The sequence below is a fragment of the Electrona antarctica genome (genome assembly GCF_951216825.1).
Source record: "Electrona antarctica genome assembly, chromosome: 21".
Taxonomy (NCBI): Eukaryota; Metazoa; Chordata; class Actinopteri; order Myctophiformes; family Myctophidae; genus Electrona; species Electrona antarctica.
In genome coordinates this window covers 28,668,176-28,684,820 of record NC_136802.1, presented here as the reverse complement: position 1 = coordinate 28,684,820, position 16,645 = coordinate 28,668,176, and the positions used below count along the sequence as shown (strand labels likewise).

At 44.5% G+C, this 16,645-nt stretch overlaps 2 protein-coding genes across 2 annotated transcripts in view; one reads left to right on the top strand and one right to left on the bottom strand.

The window, feature by feature from the left end:
• Nucleotides 1-1,676: 1,676 nt before the first annotated feature.
• On the bottom strand, nucleotides 1,677-2,693 carry LOC306914315 (ELAV-like protein 1; the record flags this gene model as incomplete). Its single annotated transcript, XM_079491312.1, has 1 exon — nucleotides 1,677-2,693. One exon carries the CDS (start codon nucleotides 2,691-2,693, stop codon nucleotides 1,677-1,679), a length of 1,017 nt encoding a protein of 338 aa, XP_079347438.1.
• Nucleotides 2,694-15,500: 12,807 nt separating this feature from the next.
• Nucleotides 15,501-16,645, top strand: part of vax2 (ventral anterior homeobox 2) — a gene marked incomplete at both ends in the record, with an annotated part of 41,515 nt that continues 40,370 nt past the window's right edge. The window contains one exon of the mRNA XM_079491311.1: nucleotides 15,501-15,807. Coding sequence (XP_079347437.1) covers nucleotides 15,501-15,807 — 307 coding nt within the window. The remainder of the gene's footprint in view (nucleotides 15,808-16,645) is intronic.

Genomic DNA, 16,645 nt, shown 5'->3' with positions numbered 1-16,645 from the left:
CTGGGGGGGGGGGGGGGGGGGGGGGGTGCTTGGGTAATGGTGCTGAGCTGGGGGAGATAAAAAAAACTTCTGACATTGAAGTGTGGATGATCGGTGTTCTGTGTTCAGGGACTTAACATTTTGTCAAAGAACTCCAACTCTTGCTTCGCTCTTCCATGGCGTCGCTTCTCCGTGATGGTTTTGTTGGCGGCGGCGATGAAAAGTCGAAAACAAACCTGGAATACTGTGAGCTAATAATAGCTAATCTATTTGTCTCTGGGTGTTTTCCTATCATATGTGTGGGCTGTAAACAAACAGTAAGAGCAAAAACTAAAACTAAATAAAATCGTCAAGAAGCTTGAAGGAACAGCAACCAATCCTGATTGCTGTGCTTTACTGTTCAATGCCTGTTGACACCAGCAGAGGGAGCACTAAGTTAGCTTGAGTTATTACTCAAACTAACTTAGTGCAGCTGGTTAACAATGTTGGGCTCGGGGACCACCAACGGTCCAAATGGGCCCTATACGGGACTAACTATGAGAGTGTTACACGTGAAACCAAGTGAACCCTTACGGTGGAGGGTCCATTTGGTTCCCTTTGTGCACTCTCAGAGTTCACATTAACACTGAGGGTGTTGATTGTATCAAGTAGTCCATGGACTAATATATATATCAAAGTGAAGGTCCTTGAAATACAAAAAGGTTGAGAATCACTGTAGTCTGTGAGCTGACACGCAAGTGTGTCTCTGTGACGGTTCTATGTGCATTTTTTACCATGCATTACACAAAGTGTTTACCTCTAAATATCTACCTACCTATACCGTATATATACACAAAGGTGACTAGCGTGCCAATTATACTATTAGATTGCTTGCACTGTGGAAATTATGTAACATAAAATATGCCTAATCATGCATTCAACTGAGCCTTCGACTGAGCCTATACCTACCAAACTTGCAAAACACCAACAACGATATGCAAGAGCCACCCAGGTGGGTGTGGTTATATGCCTAAACCTAACGTTGCCTCACGAAAAGTATGCCTAAACCTAAGCGTAAACCTCACAAAAAGTATGCCTAAACCTAAACCTAAGCCTATAACCTCACGAAAAGTATGCCTAAACCTAATCTCACAAAAACCATTCATATAAACCTAACCTGAAAAACCAAGCTCCACCTGGGGTATGCGAATCACCAGAAAAAGAGGCTCTCATGTCTATCTAGCAGGCGGCAGTGGTTCAGGAGGTAGAGTGGCCCTCAATCGTCGCATCCAGTCATCCCGGTTCTCCATACATCTGGCTAGTTCGTTGGTGCTTTGCGCTCCTGCATCGTTCTTAAGTACATCCACGTATGTTAGTGTGGGACGTCCTCGTGACCGGTGCATGTGTTGTCGGTTCCCACAGCACTAGTTTGCTGGCTGGCAGCTCCTAGTGTCTTTGGCAGTGTCCTGCTAGATGTATTATTTTATGGCTCACCCTTGGCATTCCATCATACAGATTCTTGTTGGTAGTGTGTAAACTCTTGCTGATATCAAGTAGTGCATGGTGTAGCACCCGTCTAGAGGCTTCTGCAGGGTTGGCTTCAGGATCCAGCATTCACTGCTGTATAGGAGAGCAGACTCTAGGCGTTGCGTAGAAGCCAAGTTTGATTCGACGGGAGGAGGTTGGCGGTTCCATAAGCTGCCCTGTATACACCCAGCTCAGACACTCCCCATGTGACCACCGTGCAGGCTTCCCTCGAAGTCCTCCACCTTGAAGGAAACCTGCAGCACCTTGTCTCCGACACGGTGGCCGTTCAGCTTGGCGATGGCGTCGATGGCCTCGTCGTAGCTGTCCATGGTGACGAAGGCCAGGCCGCGGCACTTGCCCGTGCGGAAGTCGCGGATCACCTTGACGTCGGCGACGCCGCCGAACGGGCCGAACATCGCGCGGATGAGCTCCTCGTCGGCGTCCTGCTCCAGGTTGTAGATGAAGATGCGCGGCACGGTCGCCCGGTGGTCCGCACCCCCCTGCTGGTGGTGGCCGTTGTTGCCGTGCTTGTTGTGGTGGACGGTGAAGCCCGGCCCGGCCGCTTTGTTGGCCTGGTCCTCCGAGCCGGAACGGAGCTGCTGCTGAGAGGCGGCCGCCGCCTCCCGCTGGGCCGCCACCATGGCCTTGATGCCCGGCCCGGGGCACAGGATGGGCTTGGAGATGCGGATCTTCTTCTGGGCGCTGGGTGGCCGGTGGCCGTTGAGCTGCCGTGTGGCCTCCTCGGCCTGCGCGCGCTTGTCGAAGCGGACGAACGCGGCCCCCCGCGACCGGCCCGCCTCGTCCAGGAGCATGCGCGAGTGGATGATGCGGCCGTACGGTGCGAACAGCGCCTCGACGGCCTCGAGCGTCATGGTCTTGGGCAGGTCACTGATGTATATGTTGGCGTCCTTGATGGCGTCGGAGCTGGGCCGCGCGTACGACACCTTGATGGTCTTGGTCTGCAGCCGGAGGCCGTTGAGCGCGTCGATGGCCTGGCCCGCGTCGGCCGGGCTCACAAAGTTGACGAAGCCATACTGCAGGCTGTGACCTTTCACCTTGTCCATTATGACCTTGGCGGAGGCCACCGTGCCCACGCTGCTGAAGAGCGTGCGCAGCTCCTCTTCGGTGGTGCTCTGAGGGAGGTAGTTGATGATCAGGTTGGTCCGGACGTCCCCCCCTGCTGGCGGGCTGGAGTCATAGCAGCTCATGTAGAAATGTTTTTATCTCTTTGTAATTTGAGACCTTGTTGAGAGACGAACAAAGGGATTTTTTGGCAAAAAAGTAGCGAATATATCGGCTCCTCCCGTCGGTTGGCTACATATATGTGGCCGCAGAGACGTTACGTCACCGCTTCATTTCGACATTGTGTCGTTATTGGTCAATCTCTCAATGTCTGGTCCCGGCGCCCACCAGGGGTCCAAAGTGACCCTTACAGGTCCGTAACTCTGAGAGTGTAACAAATGGAACCAAATGGACCCTTACGGGTCTATAACTCTGAGAGTGTAACAAATGGACCCTTACAGGTCTGTAACTCTGAGAGTCTACAAATGGAACCAAATGGACCCTTACGGGTCTGTAACTCTGAGAGTGTAACAAATGGACCCTTACAGGTCTGTAACTCTGAGAGTCTACAAATGGAACCAAATGGACCCTTACTCTGAGGGCCCTATTTTGCGTGTCTTAAGTACCAGGTCTTATAACTTAAGGCTGTTTTGAGTGCCCAAACAGCATCGGCCACGCCTCGAGGTCTTAAGTTAAGTCATCAGACAGTTGCTTAACTCTTTTATTGCGGCTAGCATAAATGAAGTTAAGCTGTGCCACCATCAGCGTGTGGCGATCAGCAAAAATAATAATAAGTTCAGTCAATGACAGCACTCACACCCACATCCACGCTGTTTGTCAGTGACGTTGCCTGTTATGTGGTGCTGGTTGGCTGCTCCCCGAACGCCCAGCCTCTGGCAAATATGGAGACTTCCATTATGAATGGAGTGAGAGGTTGTGAGTGCAGACCGGCGGTGTGAAGACAGCAGTTTTGCCCCTTGCCCGTGTAAACAGTAACAGCGTGAGCCGTGAGCAAGTCCGCGAGTCTCCCCGTTCCATTTAGAACGGCCTCTACAAATCTGCATCTCGACTGACACTTCTACTGACTAGTGACTACGTTGTCTTTTGAAGAGGCGCCGTTGTCCAGTATAAAGAGCAGCTGAGTGAATAGAGGATTACTGTGGGTGAGCTGAATATAGGGGCTAGCTGCGGAACACACACACACACACACACACACACACACACACACACACACACACACACACACACACACACACACACACACACACACACACACACACACACACACACACACACACACACACACACACACACACACACACACACGCGCGCGTACACACACAACTACAGTCCACACACAAGCACCAGGACGCTGTCTTCGTGATTATTGATCGTGTGCATCTTTATTATTTCCCTGAGTGAAACCAGGTAGGTTGCTGTATTGTCATACAGTGACCTTTGTAGGGTTTTTCCTGTGACTCAAACCTTTATTGGTGAAACCGCTACAGCGGTACAAAGTCACAGATGACATCCGAACTTTGGATGGCAGAAGCTGGTGGTGACGGAGGCGTTGCATAGCAACCGGATCCATGTTAAAAGATGCCGTGGGGCTCAACCATTATATACACGGCCCAGCAAGTACGGTTAGGACCTGGACGAATTAGTGACGTCTCGATTGGGGCCAGATCAAGTCAAACCAAGACTAGTCATATCTGGGCCCAGAATATCACCTGATTTCAACCAACATAAATTCTGCCCACTAAGACGGACGTCCCTGGATGAATCAGAGAAAGTCCGAACGAGGCCAAGTCATATAAGTCATATAACTAGTCAGATCTGGCCCAGAATAAACTGTATTATTTAATCTGGTGAAGACGTCCTGAAAATGACGTAAAGATCATCCCCATATGGGCTGTGATCTGGCCTAGTCCTGAACGTCACCGGAGGACATCATCATAACGTCATGTTGACGTAATTTGGCTTGCTGGGGGAGTATACGTTGGGGTCCATATATACACGGATCTATCAAATAACGTCACATATAGCTATATATATGCGGACATTGGAAAGTAAGAATTAAGACACGCAAAATAGTAATGAGAGTCCTTGAGCCCTGAGAGTGTAACAGATGGAACCAAATGGACCCTTACAGGTCTGTAACTCTGAGACAGAGGCGTATTCTCCATTGGGCCACGCCGGCCGTGGCCCAGTACTAGAGTCTAACTTCGAAAAGACGGAGGCGATAAAATAAAATAATACTTAATTGAAACTCTTCAGCTCCGATTGACTATTAACCTATTGCAAAACTATTGTGTGTATTGCGGTGTGGCTCTGCTCATGTGATATACCAGATTACCTGTGCACCGAGACACAGTTCTGATACAAGTAAGACGCGTAAATGCGGGAAGTGAACAAAGCTGTTGTGGCAGTCTCACACACACACACACACACACACACACACACACACACACACACACACACACACACACATACACACACACACACACACACACACACACACACACACACACACACACACACACACACACACACACACACACACACACACACACACACACACACACACACACACACACACTTTATTATTTATTTCAGCTCCGGTGGTCAACTCACCACCGGAGCGGTGGTCACCTCACCACCGAAAATCCAGACTATGAATAGGCCTTTAGCTGGCAGCGAATGAGAGTTAAGGGAGTTGACATGGAGAGAGACTGCTGATTTAAAGGAACAGAATGAATTACTGATAGAGAATGAAAGGGGGATTAAATATAATAAACCTTCTGACTTCCGTGTCTCAATGAACTACTATCGCTGTGCTGGATTTGCATTGCAGCCCCTCGCCCCTGCATGCAAATCTATAGCCAGACATGTGACACAGACAAGTGACATGTGGACCCTCCCCCAGGTAGGAAGAGTGGTGCTGCATGAGTGAATCCACATTATATCAGTCTGGCCAGCAGAACTCATTTGACATGAATAAGGTTCTATAAAGTATAACAATATAACTCAGGGGTGTCGTGGATGAAACAGTTCTTTACAGAGGTGACCTGAGACGAAACAATTTGACAAGCGCAGCTGTTCTATAGCCTCATTCATGAAGCATGCACTTCCCTGTGTTGTTGTTGACAAACAGGTGCGGTATTGTAATGAATGAAACGTGTGTAACGTACCTGTTTCAAGGTGTGTCCACACACTGCATCATTAGTGGACTCCACAACTTAGATAATAGATCTGTAGATTCACACACATTCCCACTGATTTATAAATTACTGTATAGTCCAGTAGCTCCCCATGCTCTGCGTGTGTAGACTGCAGGTATCCCATTGCCCAGAGGCAAAAGTTTGGTTTGGTCACGCCCTGATTGGCTAGTTGGTTGTTAGGCATTTTATTTTATTTTATTTTACCACATCCGTTGAACATGTACAAACTATTTGAAAATGTTTTGTATGTATTATTTATTTTACTTGTCTGTAACTCTTAAAGTGTAACTGAGAGAGTAGGAACTGGAACCAAATACCTGTAAGGGTCCATTTGGTTCTATCTGTACACTCAAAGTTACAGACCTATTAGTTATATATTGTTACACCACCAAGATCAAGCTCAGTGAGCAGATGGAGGTTCTGGGTCTTTGTTGTTTTTCCTCAAAGCCTGTATCTGCCAAAGCTTAAGAAAAAATAAGAAACACTTTCTCCCAACGGTGAAATCGTTTTTCAGTTTTCCGATATTAACCTGCATGATGCATTAATTAAGTGAAGGTGGGGGCCACAAGAGGATTTCAGGTCTTCTTTAGGGGCAGAACGCAGGCCCAACATAGCCTGGATCCAGCCCAAAGACCCCGCCCAAGCTTCAAGAAAGCTATAGTCTGATAATCAGGCTAGGCCCAACAGCCAACATGACCCTGATATACTGCATGGAGGTATGTGGATGCAGTATTACCATTAGGCCTATATCATGTTATCGTGGAGCAATGTCCTACTCTTATCTTCTGTGGGCCTACCTGTCTGTAGGCTTCACAACACAAGACGTTAGGTTGATCCTTTGTAGATGTTTTTATTCCAAAGTTATGGTAGTGACAAAATGCCAGTGGTCTCCGAGGCTATGATAGTGTCCACTTCTATTGCACTTTCACTTTTTCAGCAACAGAGGGCGCCAAAGGACAAGCAGAGAGTAGGCCAACCCTGAAATAAGTCTCACAGCCACCCATGAGCTGCAGTTTTTTGTTAGTTTGACACAAGTTCTTTTCGCAGATAAGTAAGCCTGGGACCGAGGCTACACAAGTCCAGGGGTGCCGGCGTGCCGAATGTGTCAATGAAGATAAAGTGATAATAATGAGGTAACGGTTAGCGGTCCACATAAATTAGATGTGATAAAGACAGTGTTTGCACGGACAGTCACAACTCAGAACTGTCTCCCCCCCCCCCCCCCCTCTCTCTCTCTCTCTCCCAAGACTGTATCTCTGCAGCGTCTCGAAATAAGTCACCGTTTTTTTGTCACAACAAAATACAAGTCCAGGTGTTCCGGCGTGCCACAGCATGTTTCAATGAAGATAAACGTGATATTAATGAGGTTAGTGGTCCATATAAACTAGATTTGATAAAGATAATAAACATGACATTTTACTTGTCTTAGTCTTGTTTCCATTCAGGTCCTAGAGTACTCAATTCATAATCAAGACATGAAAAATAACAAAATTCAAATCATCATAAAAAAGAAACACAGGTTGGACTAGTGTAGGCCTATTATGTGATACATCTTTAGGACGTTTGTATGTATATTTTTATAGTGCAGGTCTAAGACTTGTTTACATCAGGGTCCTCCATTTTCAATTCATCAGAACATTTAATGACGTACAAATATACGCTTCTAGGAGAAAAAAAAGGAAATCAACATAGGCCTACTGTATATTGTACAGTTAAAAACCCAAGAGACTCCCCGTCTCTCAGTCACGATGCTCCACAGCTTAGAAGTGAACTGAAGTCGGGTCCGATGGCATGCCAAACCTTGTAACCCAGCCGGAGATGAACGCCCGGGCCACGTCTGCAGCTGTGGTGGGGAATGAATGACCCACATCCATGTCCGCGTGGACATGGTCAAACCGCCTCTCAGGAATGAGAAACAGCTCCAAGGGGGCCAATCACGTGTCTTCTTGAATCTTCTGGAGTTGTGGTTTTCATACAAGTGTAAAAACATGTACGTCCCTGGGTGGACTCGAACCACCAACCTTTCGGTTAACAGCCGAACGCGCTAACCGGTTGCGCCACAGAGACTGTGATACTCCCTGTGATACGGGAAGACAAAGGCTATACATACAAAATAATCAAGCAATATAGAATATATAATTAACTAATAAGTAAACTAATAATAATCATAATTATTATTATTATGACAAATAATAAAGAACCTTGAACCAACCTTGAACCTTGATAAAGATAACGACAGTGTTTGCACGGACAGTCACAACTGCACTGCCACTGCCTCTCCCTCCCACCCCAACCCGGCCTGGGTAGGAAGCGAAACGAACGAATCACGTCTTGTTGATGTATTTGCAGACTGAGGGAGATTTGTTTCGGCACTGTCAGATTCGTCTGGTTTCCAGTTTCCACAGGTAGGTTATTGTGTTTCCAATTCCATAGGCCTCCCTTCAGGTGTAAAACATGTTCGTCCCTGGGTGGACTCGAACCACCAACCTTTCGGTTAACAGCCGAACGCGCTAACCGGTTGCGCCACAGAGACTGTGATAGGCTACCTTGAAAACGGGAAGACAAAGGTGTGTTTGGTCACAATTTATTTTTATTCATAGTGCAAACATGACAGCTTCAGTGATAAACATTACATTTTATACAATACACTTTTTTCCTTCCTTTTTTCCGGTTTGAGCTGCCAAACAGCTCAGCTCAGCTCACAACAACAGTGAGAACAAAATTAAGTAATTAAGGATAATCATTATATATAATAGGCTATACATACAAAAGAATCAAGATAACAACAGTGTTTGCACGGACAGTCACAACTGCACCCCCAGCCCCCTCTCTCGACTCACGTTCCTTCTATTCTGTTTAGGTGTAAAAACATGTTCGTCACTGGGTGGACTCGAACCACCAACCTTTCGGTTAACAGCCGAACGCGCTAACCGGTTGCGCCACAGAGACTATGCTGCTTCAAGCCAGATATTAATCTGACGTAATACAAAACTGTTCTTCACTTTTCGCGGGGGCGAGTTGGAAAAGCGGCGACCGTACCTGTTACCCATTAAAACATTTGGAACAGTTGGAGTTTTTATTCCAAACGTGTGGTTGATTCATGTCAACTTGTGTGAATCCTGTTGCAGTTCGACTGTTTCACCGATAGAGGGCGCCAGATGACAAGCAGAGGAACATGTCTGAGAACAAGCACTATGTTGCAGTGATTCTAGTCTGTCTGTCTGTCTGTCTGTCTGTCTGTCTGTCTGTCTGTCTGTCTGTCTGTCTGTCTGTCTGTCTGTCTGTCTGTCTGTCTGTCTGTCTGTCTGTCTGTCTGTCTGTCTGTCTGTCTGTCTGTCTGTCTGTCTGTCTGTCTTGTTGTGACAGTGGTACGATGATGATGTATGACTATATGTCCTTCAGGTAACTTAGAACAGTGGTTCTCAACTTGTGGGTCTGGACTAGCCTGATTATCAGACTGTAGCGAGTCCACTCAGAGAGTGGGCGGGGTCTTTGGGCTGGATCCAGGCTAGGTCTGGACCCCCAGGGAGGTCCCACAAGATTTTATGGGGTCCCCATGGAGGACAGTGAAATGTAAATGTAATAACTTGTAAGGTTTTATTAAAAAGGTTACATTTTAATTTAAACAAATAAACCTGAACCTGAACCTGAATACCAAAACAAAATATTCATAGGGAACAAATATCATCACTGCATCAAAAGTAATCAACAAACTAGTTTATAAAAGCTAGTTGGTCAAATAATATGAGAAAGAGACAAACATTGTGAAAATAGCTGATCTACAAGCTCGCCATGCGTTGTGTGGGTTTGTAGACCAGCTATTTTCACATGCAATATTTATCTGAGTCAAATTGAATGTCTCAACTCCTACTATTCCAAGTGCTTGTTCAGGGTGGTCACCAGTTCAAATATGATGATGATGATGATGATGATGATGATGATGATGATGATGATGATGATGATGATGATGATGATGACATTAGGGGTCAAGCCAAAGGGCATAGACCCCTTATTGTTTCAGTGAAAATTCCACCATTTTAGCTGTTGAGAAAATTGTTATGATTTGCGTTGACAGACAACGCCTTGTATGATGTATGAATGATGTATGTTGAAAAGAGCGCCCCTCGCAGTGTGATTTTGTATTTACTTCAAATAATTTCAGTCATCAATGTAACTTATATAGCTCATTGTGTATATTGTATATAGTAGCTTTTTTCTTTATGGGCTTGACCCCATCTTATAGCTGCTTGCAGCTATAAGATGGGGAATTTTTATTATAAGGGGTCAAGCCCAAAGGCCCTTTTGTTATCATGAAAATTCCGCCGTTATCAGTTTTGGCAGTTCTGAGCAATCGTTTTTCACAAAAAGTTTATGGGCTATTTATAAAGTGATATATATTCATGACATTTTAGTTTATGGGCTATTTATAAGGTGATACATTCATTACATTTAAGTTTACTAGACCTGTGGCCGTCGGCCACCGGCCTACTTGCGAACGATGCAAGTTGGGAACCTATAGTATGCAATACCGGTTGTCATAGCACCCGTTTTAACCGATCTGTCTGTGTCCCATATGGAGATCTCTCTATCTGTCTGTCTGCCTGTGTCTGTGAAAAGTGGACTGGTTAAGTAATCAAATGGCAGGTGCGGGGTTTCCATGGCAATCAATTGGCTGAGGCAGAGGCTGGGAATTGTACAGGTGAGGGGACTTAGGCTGATTAGGTCCACAGGCAGAGCCTGACCAGAGCCTTTTGTGGTGTTTCTGGACAACGGTGTATCCCGACGGTGGTGTGGATGTGTGTAAAAGTCGGTGGGGCTCGAGTTATTTGGATTGCAAACACACGTACAGTGCATTTGGGCTATGTGTTTCTCTTTTGCTGATTTCTCAGACATGTATTTGGTCGTGGACCCCCATCTGAACATAATGTGGTACCAGCACATTCAGCATTCAGCATTCAACTAATTGTAAAATGACTTATACTGGATCTCTTGTTTTCATCAGTGGAAAAAGGTAGTCGACGAACATTTTTCGTCTTTTTAGTCGACAAAAACAACACTGATGTCAACATCAAAACAAATTCCTATGTGTGTATACACAATGGCAAATAAAGGTATATATCTCAATCTGAATCTGAGATCTACAAGCTCAGAATGTATCGCATGTGTGTCACATTCTGAGCTTGTAGACCTATCATGGTCTACGTTTGGTATACTTTACGTATACATTTTGATACCGATACTTTTGTTATTTTACTCAAGTGAATTTTGATAAAAAAACTTTTATTTTGATAAAAAAACTTGTAACAGAGTATTTCTACATTCCACTATTGATATACTTTTACTTAAAGTAAAGCATTTGAATACTTTTTCCACCAGTTTGTGTGATAAAGCTGCATCTTTCTTTTTGTTTGTTTAATTAACCACTTTTCAGAAGGAGAATTTCTGCCAAAGATAGCAGATCTGCTAACCGCTTGTAGATCTGCATGTTGTAGAGGGGGGGGGGGAAAGACCAAGTACAGCAGAAAGGTCAAGTTTACTCAGAATCAGCATCAGTGCATTCACTTTCTTTTGTATTATCTTTTTAGGGGATTAAAGTGATTTTGATGCAACTTTATATATTATTATTGAGTCATTTTGCTATGGGGACCCCCCCCCCACCACACACACACACACACACACACACACACACACACACACACACACACACACACACACACACACACACACACACACACACACACACACACACACGGGGTTAAGGGGTTTCAGCAGTAATCAGCCCCCCTCCGAGAGGTCTGGGTTTGATTGACAGCCGCTCTATTCAGTCGCTGCCACAGATTAGGTGTGTGCGTGTGCGTGCGTGTGTGTGTGTGTGTGTGTGTGTGTGTGTGTGTGTGTGTGTGTGTGTGTGTGTGTGTGTGTGTGTGTGTGTGTGTGTGTGTGTGTGTGTGTGTGTGTGTGTGTGTGTGTGTGTGTGTGTGTGTGTGTGTGTGTGTGTGTGTGTGTGTGTGCTCGTAATGGCCCACTATACTAGAAACCCATGCAGCATGGCAAAACTATAATTATACAATCTGCTTCAGATTCAGAATGCCTTTTAAACACTGTCAGTGTTTTCACACCTGTGTGTGTGTGTGTGTGTGTGTGTGTGTGTGTGTGTGTGTGTGTGTGTGTGTGTGTGTGTGTGTGTGTGTGTGTGTGCGTGCGTGCGTGCGTGCGTGCGAACTGTATGTGCACACACATAAAGAGGACATGTGTCTGTTTTGTTGTCTGCAAACCATGCAGTCATGAGTCATTTATTTCTTTATTGTTTTGTTATTGTTTGTTTATTGTTTTAATAGTTATTTCTTTATTGTTGTGCTGCAGTCGCTTCAACACAACGACACGTGACGTGACGGGTCCATTTGATTTTTCTACAGTTGTGGAAAAAGGTACAAGAAATACTCAATAAGCCATAGGCCTACTGCAATATAAAAAAACTCCTGTTATAAGAAGTCCGGAATTCTAAATATACTTAAAATAAAAATTCAAAAGTATTTGCACCAAATGTTATTAAAGTAGGCCTACCAAAAGTATAAGTCGGCTATACTCATTATGCAACAGAATGTCCCATGTTTCAAGTATTCAAATGTACACAAATATTTTGAAAATAGCAAGATAACAACAAGATCACAATGCGACACATTGTGAGTTTGTAGATCTGCTATTTTCAAATGGCCAAAATAGGACTGTGTTTGTAATAATAATCGAAATCTACAAAAGGCTAACTATAGTTAACTAATGTTTTCAAATAATTGTAGTGGAGACTGTGGAGTAAAAGTACAATATTTGTCTCATCGATGTATAGTCATGGAGTAGAAGTAAAAGTATTGGAAATCGGAAATATAGGCTACTCAAGTAAAGTACAAATACCTCAAAATTGTACTTAAGTAAATACACATTAAATCATCTTTGACTGACTGTCCAACTGATCTGGACCCGTCATAATAAGCACGGGTGGATTTATTAGCTGACTAAATGAAAATATTGTGCTTTGTTGTTTATTAAATGGTTTTTTTAATGTTTTGAACATCATAGGCTATGTGTATTAATTCCTATAGTAGAATTATTGGCCTCTTTCCCCCCTCATTTAAAGTGCATCACTTTGGAGATACTTTATGTATTTGTAAGTATTATTGTGTAATACAATTGTATAATATCATGGATGAACTATTGTTGTATATTATGTAGTATATGTTTTAGCAAATTGTAGCCTTTATTTCCTGCCTCTTGGCCACCCATGCAAATGAACGTTAAATAAATATAAACAACATTGTTGTGATTTTTATTTTAAAAGACCACGTTTCTGGGTCGTATATATAGGTTGAGTTTATATGTTCATGTAGTTTTCTATATCACACATATATTATAATTGCTACAAAGCATCTCAGCCACAGCATTTGCACACAGAAGCTATATGCTATAGTTTACTTCCATTTTCGCAGAGAGAGAAATTAAAATAACAGTATGAATGAATATTCAAATAAATACAAATACAAATATAATCGTATCCCCACCCCGGCCCGCTGCGTGCGTACCCAGCGCAGTAACCAATCACGGACCGGTCCTGCGTGCAACAGGAAGTGACGTGACAGGGGCGGCTGCCTGTGTAAATATTGTTATTGTACACACACACACACACACACACACACACACACACACACACACACACACACACACACACACACACACACACACACACACACACACACACACACACACACACACACACACACACACACACACACACACACGGGAGTGAATAATATTAACACAAGCATGCACAGCACAAGGCAATCACTGCTCGTCAAATTATATGCCGCCTTCACAACTGTCAAGTATTTAAAACATCCGATCGACACATTTACGAAAGCCTTTATTATTATTATTATTATTATTATTATTATTATTATTATTATTATTATTATTATTATATTGCTCGTTTCGTTGTGCATTTCGTGTGCGTTTCGTTGTGCAAGGGACTACATTAATTTTGCTCCTATGCCACCAAAATGTGGAACGCCCTACCAACTGTCATTAAGACATGTGAATCCCTTGACTCCTTCAAAACGGGCACCTGAAGGGCACCTATACGGACGGCTGCAATTCGAAACTGGCCCCCGTAAAATCTGAATCCCCCACCCACCCCTTTTACCCCCTCACAGTATATTTTTTACCTCCTTTATGATGATTTCCTGTTTTTGGCTATATATAGAAGACGTGTATATTTGTACGTCTCTATAAATGTTATGATGAATTGAAAACGGTGGACCCTCTTGTAAACAAGTGTAGCCTAATGCTTTATGGTGTCGTCCAATCACAGTTTCTGCAAACTGTTAATAAATAGTAAATACTTCAATCAATCAATCAATCAATCAATCAATCAATCAATCAATCAATCAATCAATCAATTCAAACAAACAAGTGCGTGCGGACTGTGTGATGTGTGAGCCTTATTTTCTGCAGGTTTTTTTTGTGGGTTTTTTTGCGCTTTTTACTTAAGACCCGAGGCAGAGAGGCATGGCAGGGAGATCCGTGCGTGCATGAGAGTGCATCATGAGGACAACCATGGTGGATGTTCTGTGAAATGCTTCTTCTAGGAGAGGTCTGCCTGCAGCTTCTGCTGGATGTTCTGAAATCACACACACACACACACACACACACACACACACACACACACACACACACACACACACACACACACACACACACACACACACACACACACACACACACACACACACACACACACACACACACACACACACACACACACACACACACACACACACACACACACACACACACACCCTGGGTTGACCGACCGCTATAGCCTACAGGGGTTGCGCGCCCTTGGCTGCGTCTTTCCATCCAATGTATTTAAAAAATGTGTGTGGTACCTCCCTCTCACACGCACGTATAACCCCGTGTGTGTGTGTGTGTGTGTGTGTGTGTGTGTGTGTGTGTGTGTGTGTGTGTGTGTGTGTGTGTGTGTGTGTGTGTGTGTGTGTGTGTGTGTGTGTGTGGGTGTGTGTCATAGATGGTAACCTGCCACACACACATGCATCATGCATCTTTAGTTTAGCTGCTGGGTTGGTTTAATTGCAAGGAGGGCTCCATAACATCCAGGACCGACCGACCCGTCCCACCAACCTCTACCCGCTCCTGTGGCTCTCTGCCCCGGCTACCATCCACCAACCTCTTCCCGCTCCTGTGGCTCTCTGCCCCGGCTACCATACAACCTCTTCCCGCTCCTGTGGCTCTCTGCCCCGGCTACCATACAACCTCTTCCCGCTCCTGTGGCTCTCTGCCCCGGCTACCATCCACCAACCTCTTCTACCCGCTCCTGTGGCTCTCTGCCCCGGCTACCATACAACCTCCACCCGCTCCTGTGGCTCTCTGCCCCGGCTACCGTCCATCCACCTCCAGTGGCTCTGTTTCCCGGCTACCATCCATCCACCATGCCGGCGGCGGGACGCCGCCTCGAAGAACCAACAACAACCCCGCAAGACCGCGTGCTTTATCCCGGCTTCTAAAACTGGATTTTATACCTAAAATAAGGTTATGCGTTGGAAAGCACTTGTTCCAAAGTCTAGGAAAGGGCCGAAGTGAAGAGGGTTTTTTTGTGGGGGGGTTTCAAGTAAGAAAAGGGAGGGAGGGTCGTTAATTTAAAAAAGATCTTAGAAACTTTGTTACATGTTTGACCACCAAGCCACGCGGATCATGGGCGATGGAGTGGCCGAGCCGAGGAGCCAGAACCCCGGCCACAACCACCACCACCATCACCCCCATCACCTGCTGCATGGGCCGGCGGAGCGGGGAACCGGCGCCGACACGGACCCGGCCCGCTCCGCCTCCCCGCCGCACACGGCCCGCTCCCCGGCGCACAGCACCGGAGACACGCCGGGAACCTCCGCCTCCACACCGACTTCCAGCAGCGAGGACGGGCATGACAAGATGCTGGGAGTAGACCCTGATTACTGCCGCCGGATTCTAGTCAGAGGTATGACTATTAAATATATATTTAGGCATATAGCCTATATTACACCAGATATGAACGATTGCTGACGCAGGATTTAGATTTGTTTATTTATTTGGTTTTGTATTCTATAGGCTATACTATAGTATTTTTTTTATAGCAAACAGGAGACTTTAAAATAATAAATATAATATTATAGTAACATTTCCAGGTGATGGTGATGCTCAAACGGATTTATAATAAACATTATGCTATATTTTTCACTTCCGCCATAGCACCAATGTTTAATAATAACAGCAGCAATATGTCAATATTATGACATAATATTAAACAACAAAGCTACTTTTTATAATAATAAAAAAAAGTCGTGACATTTTGAGGCTTTGTCAATATGTGAGCTAAAATAAACCAAAAAAATATGAACATTTTACATTTGAAATTGTGAGGGTGACTTAAGAAGAAAACATTATAGTTTTAGTTAGTTTAAAGTTACTCCAGTATAATTTGACATTATTTAGTTATGGGTGTAAATTATGAAAGACACATTCACCATGATATCATTTTGATGAAGTCTTGCGTCATGTCAAGGTTTTTGAGATCTGTTTTTAGACACAACAGATTTCAATAACAGTCACAGACAGGCACCTATATTTTAATATTAAAAACACGGTTTTGAGGAATGACACAATATGGAAGAACATCAAGTTTAATGTCCTAAAACATGTCTTAAAAGCTGGAATACTTTCTTTGTTTGTTTAATAATTAATTGAGTTGCCAGGTGTTTCTTATTAGCGTTATGTAAATGACTGTATAGGCTATACAATTAATATTTGGTCACGTGTCCACTATACTCTGTAACTGT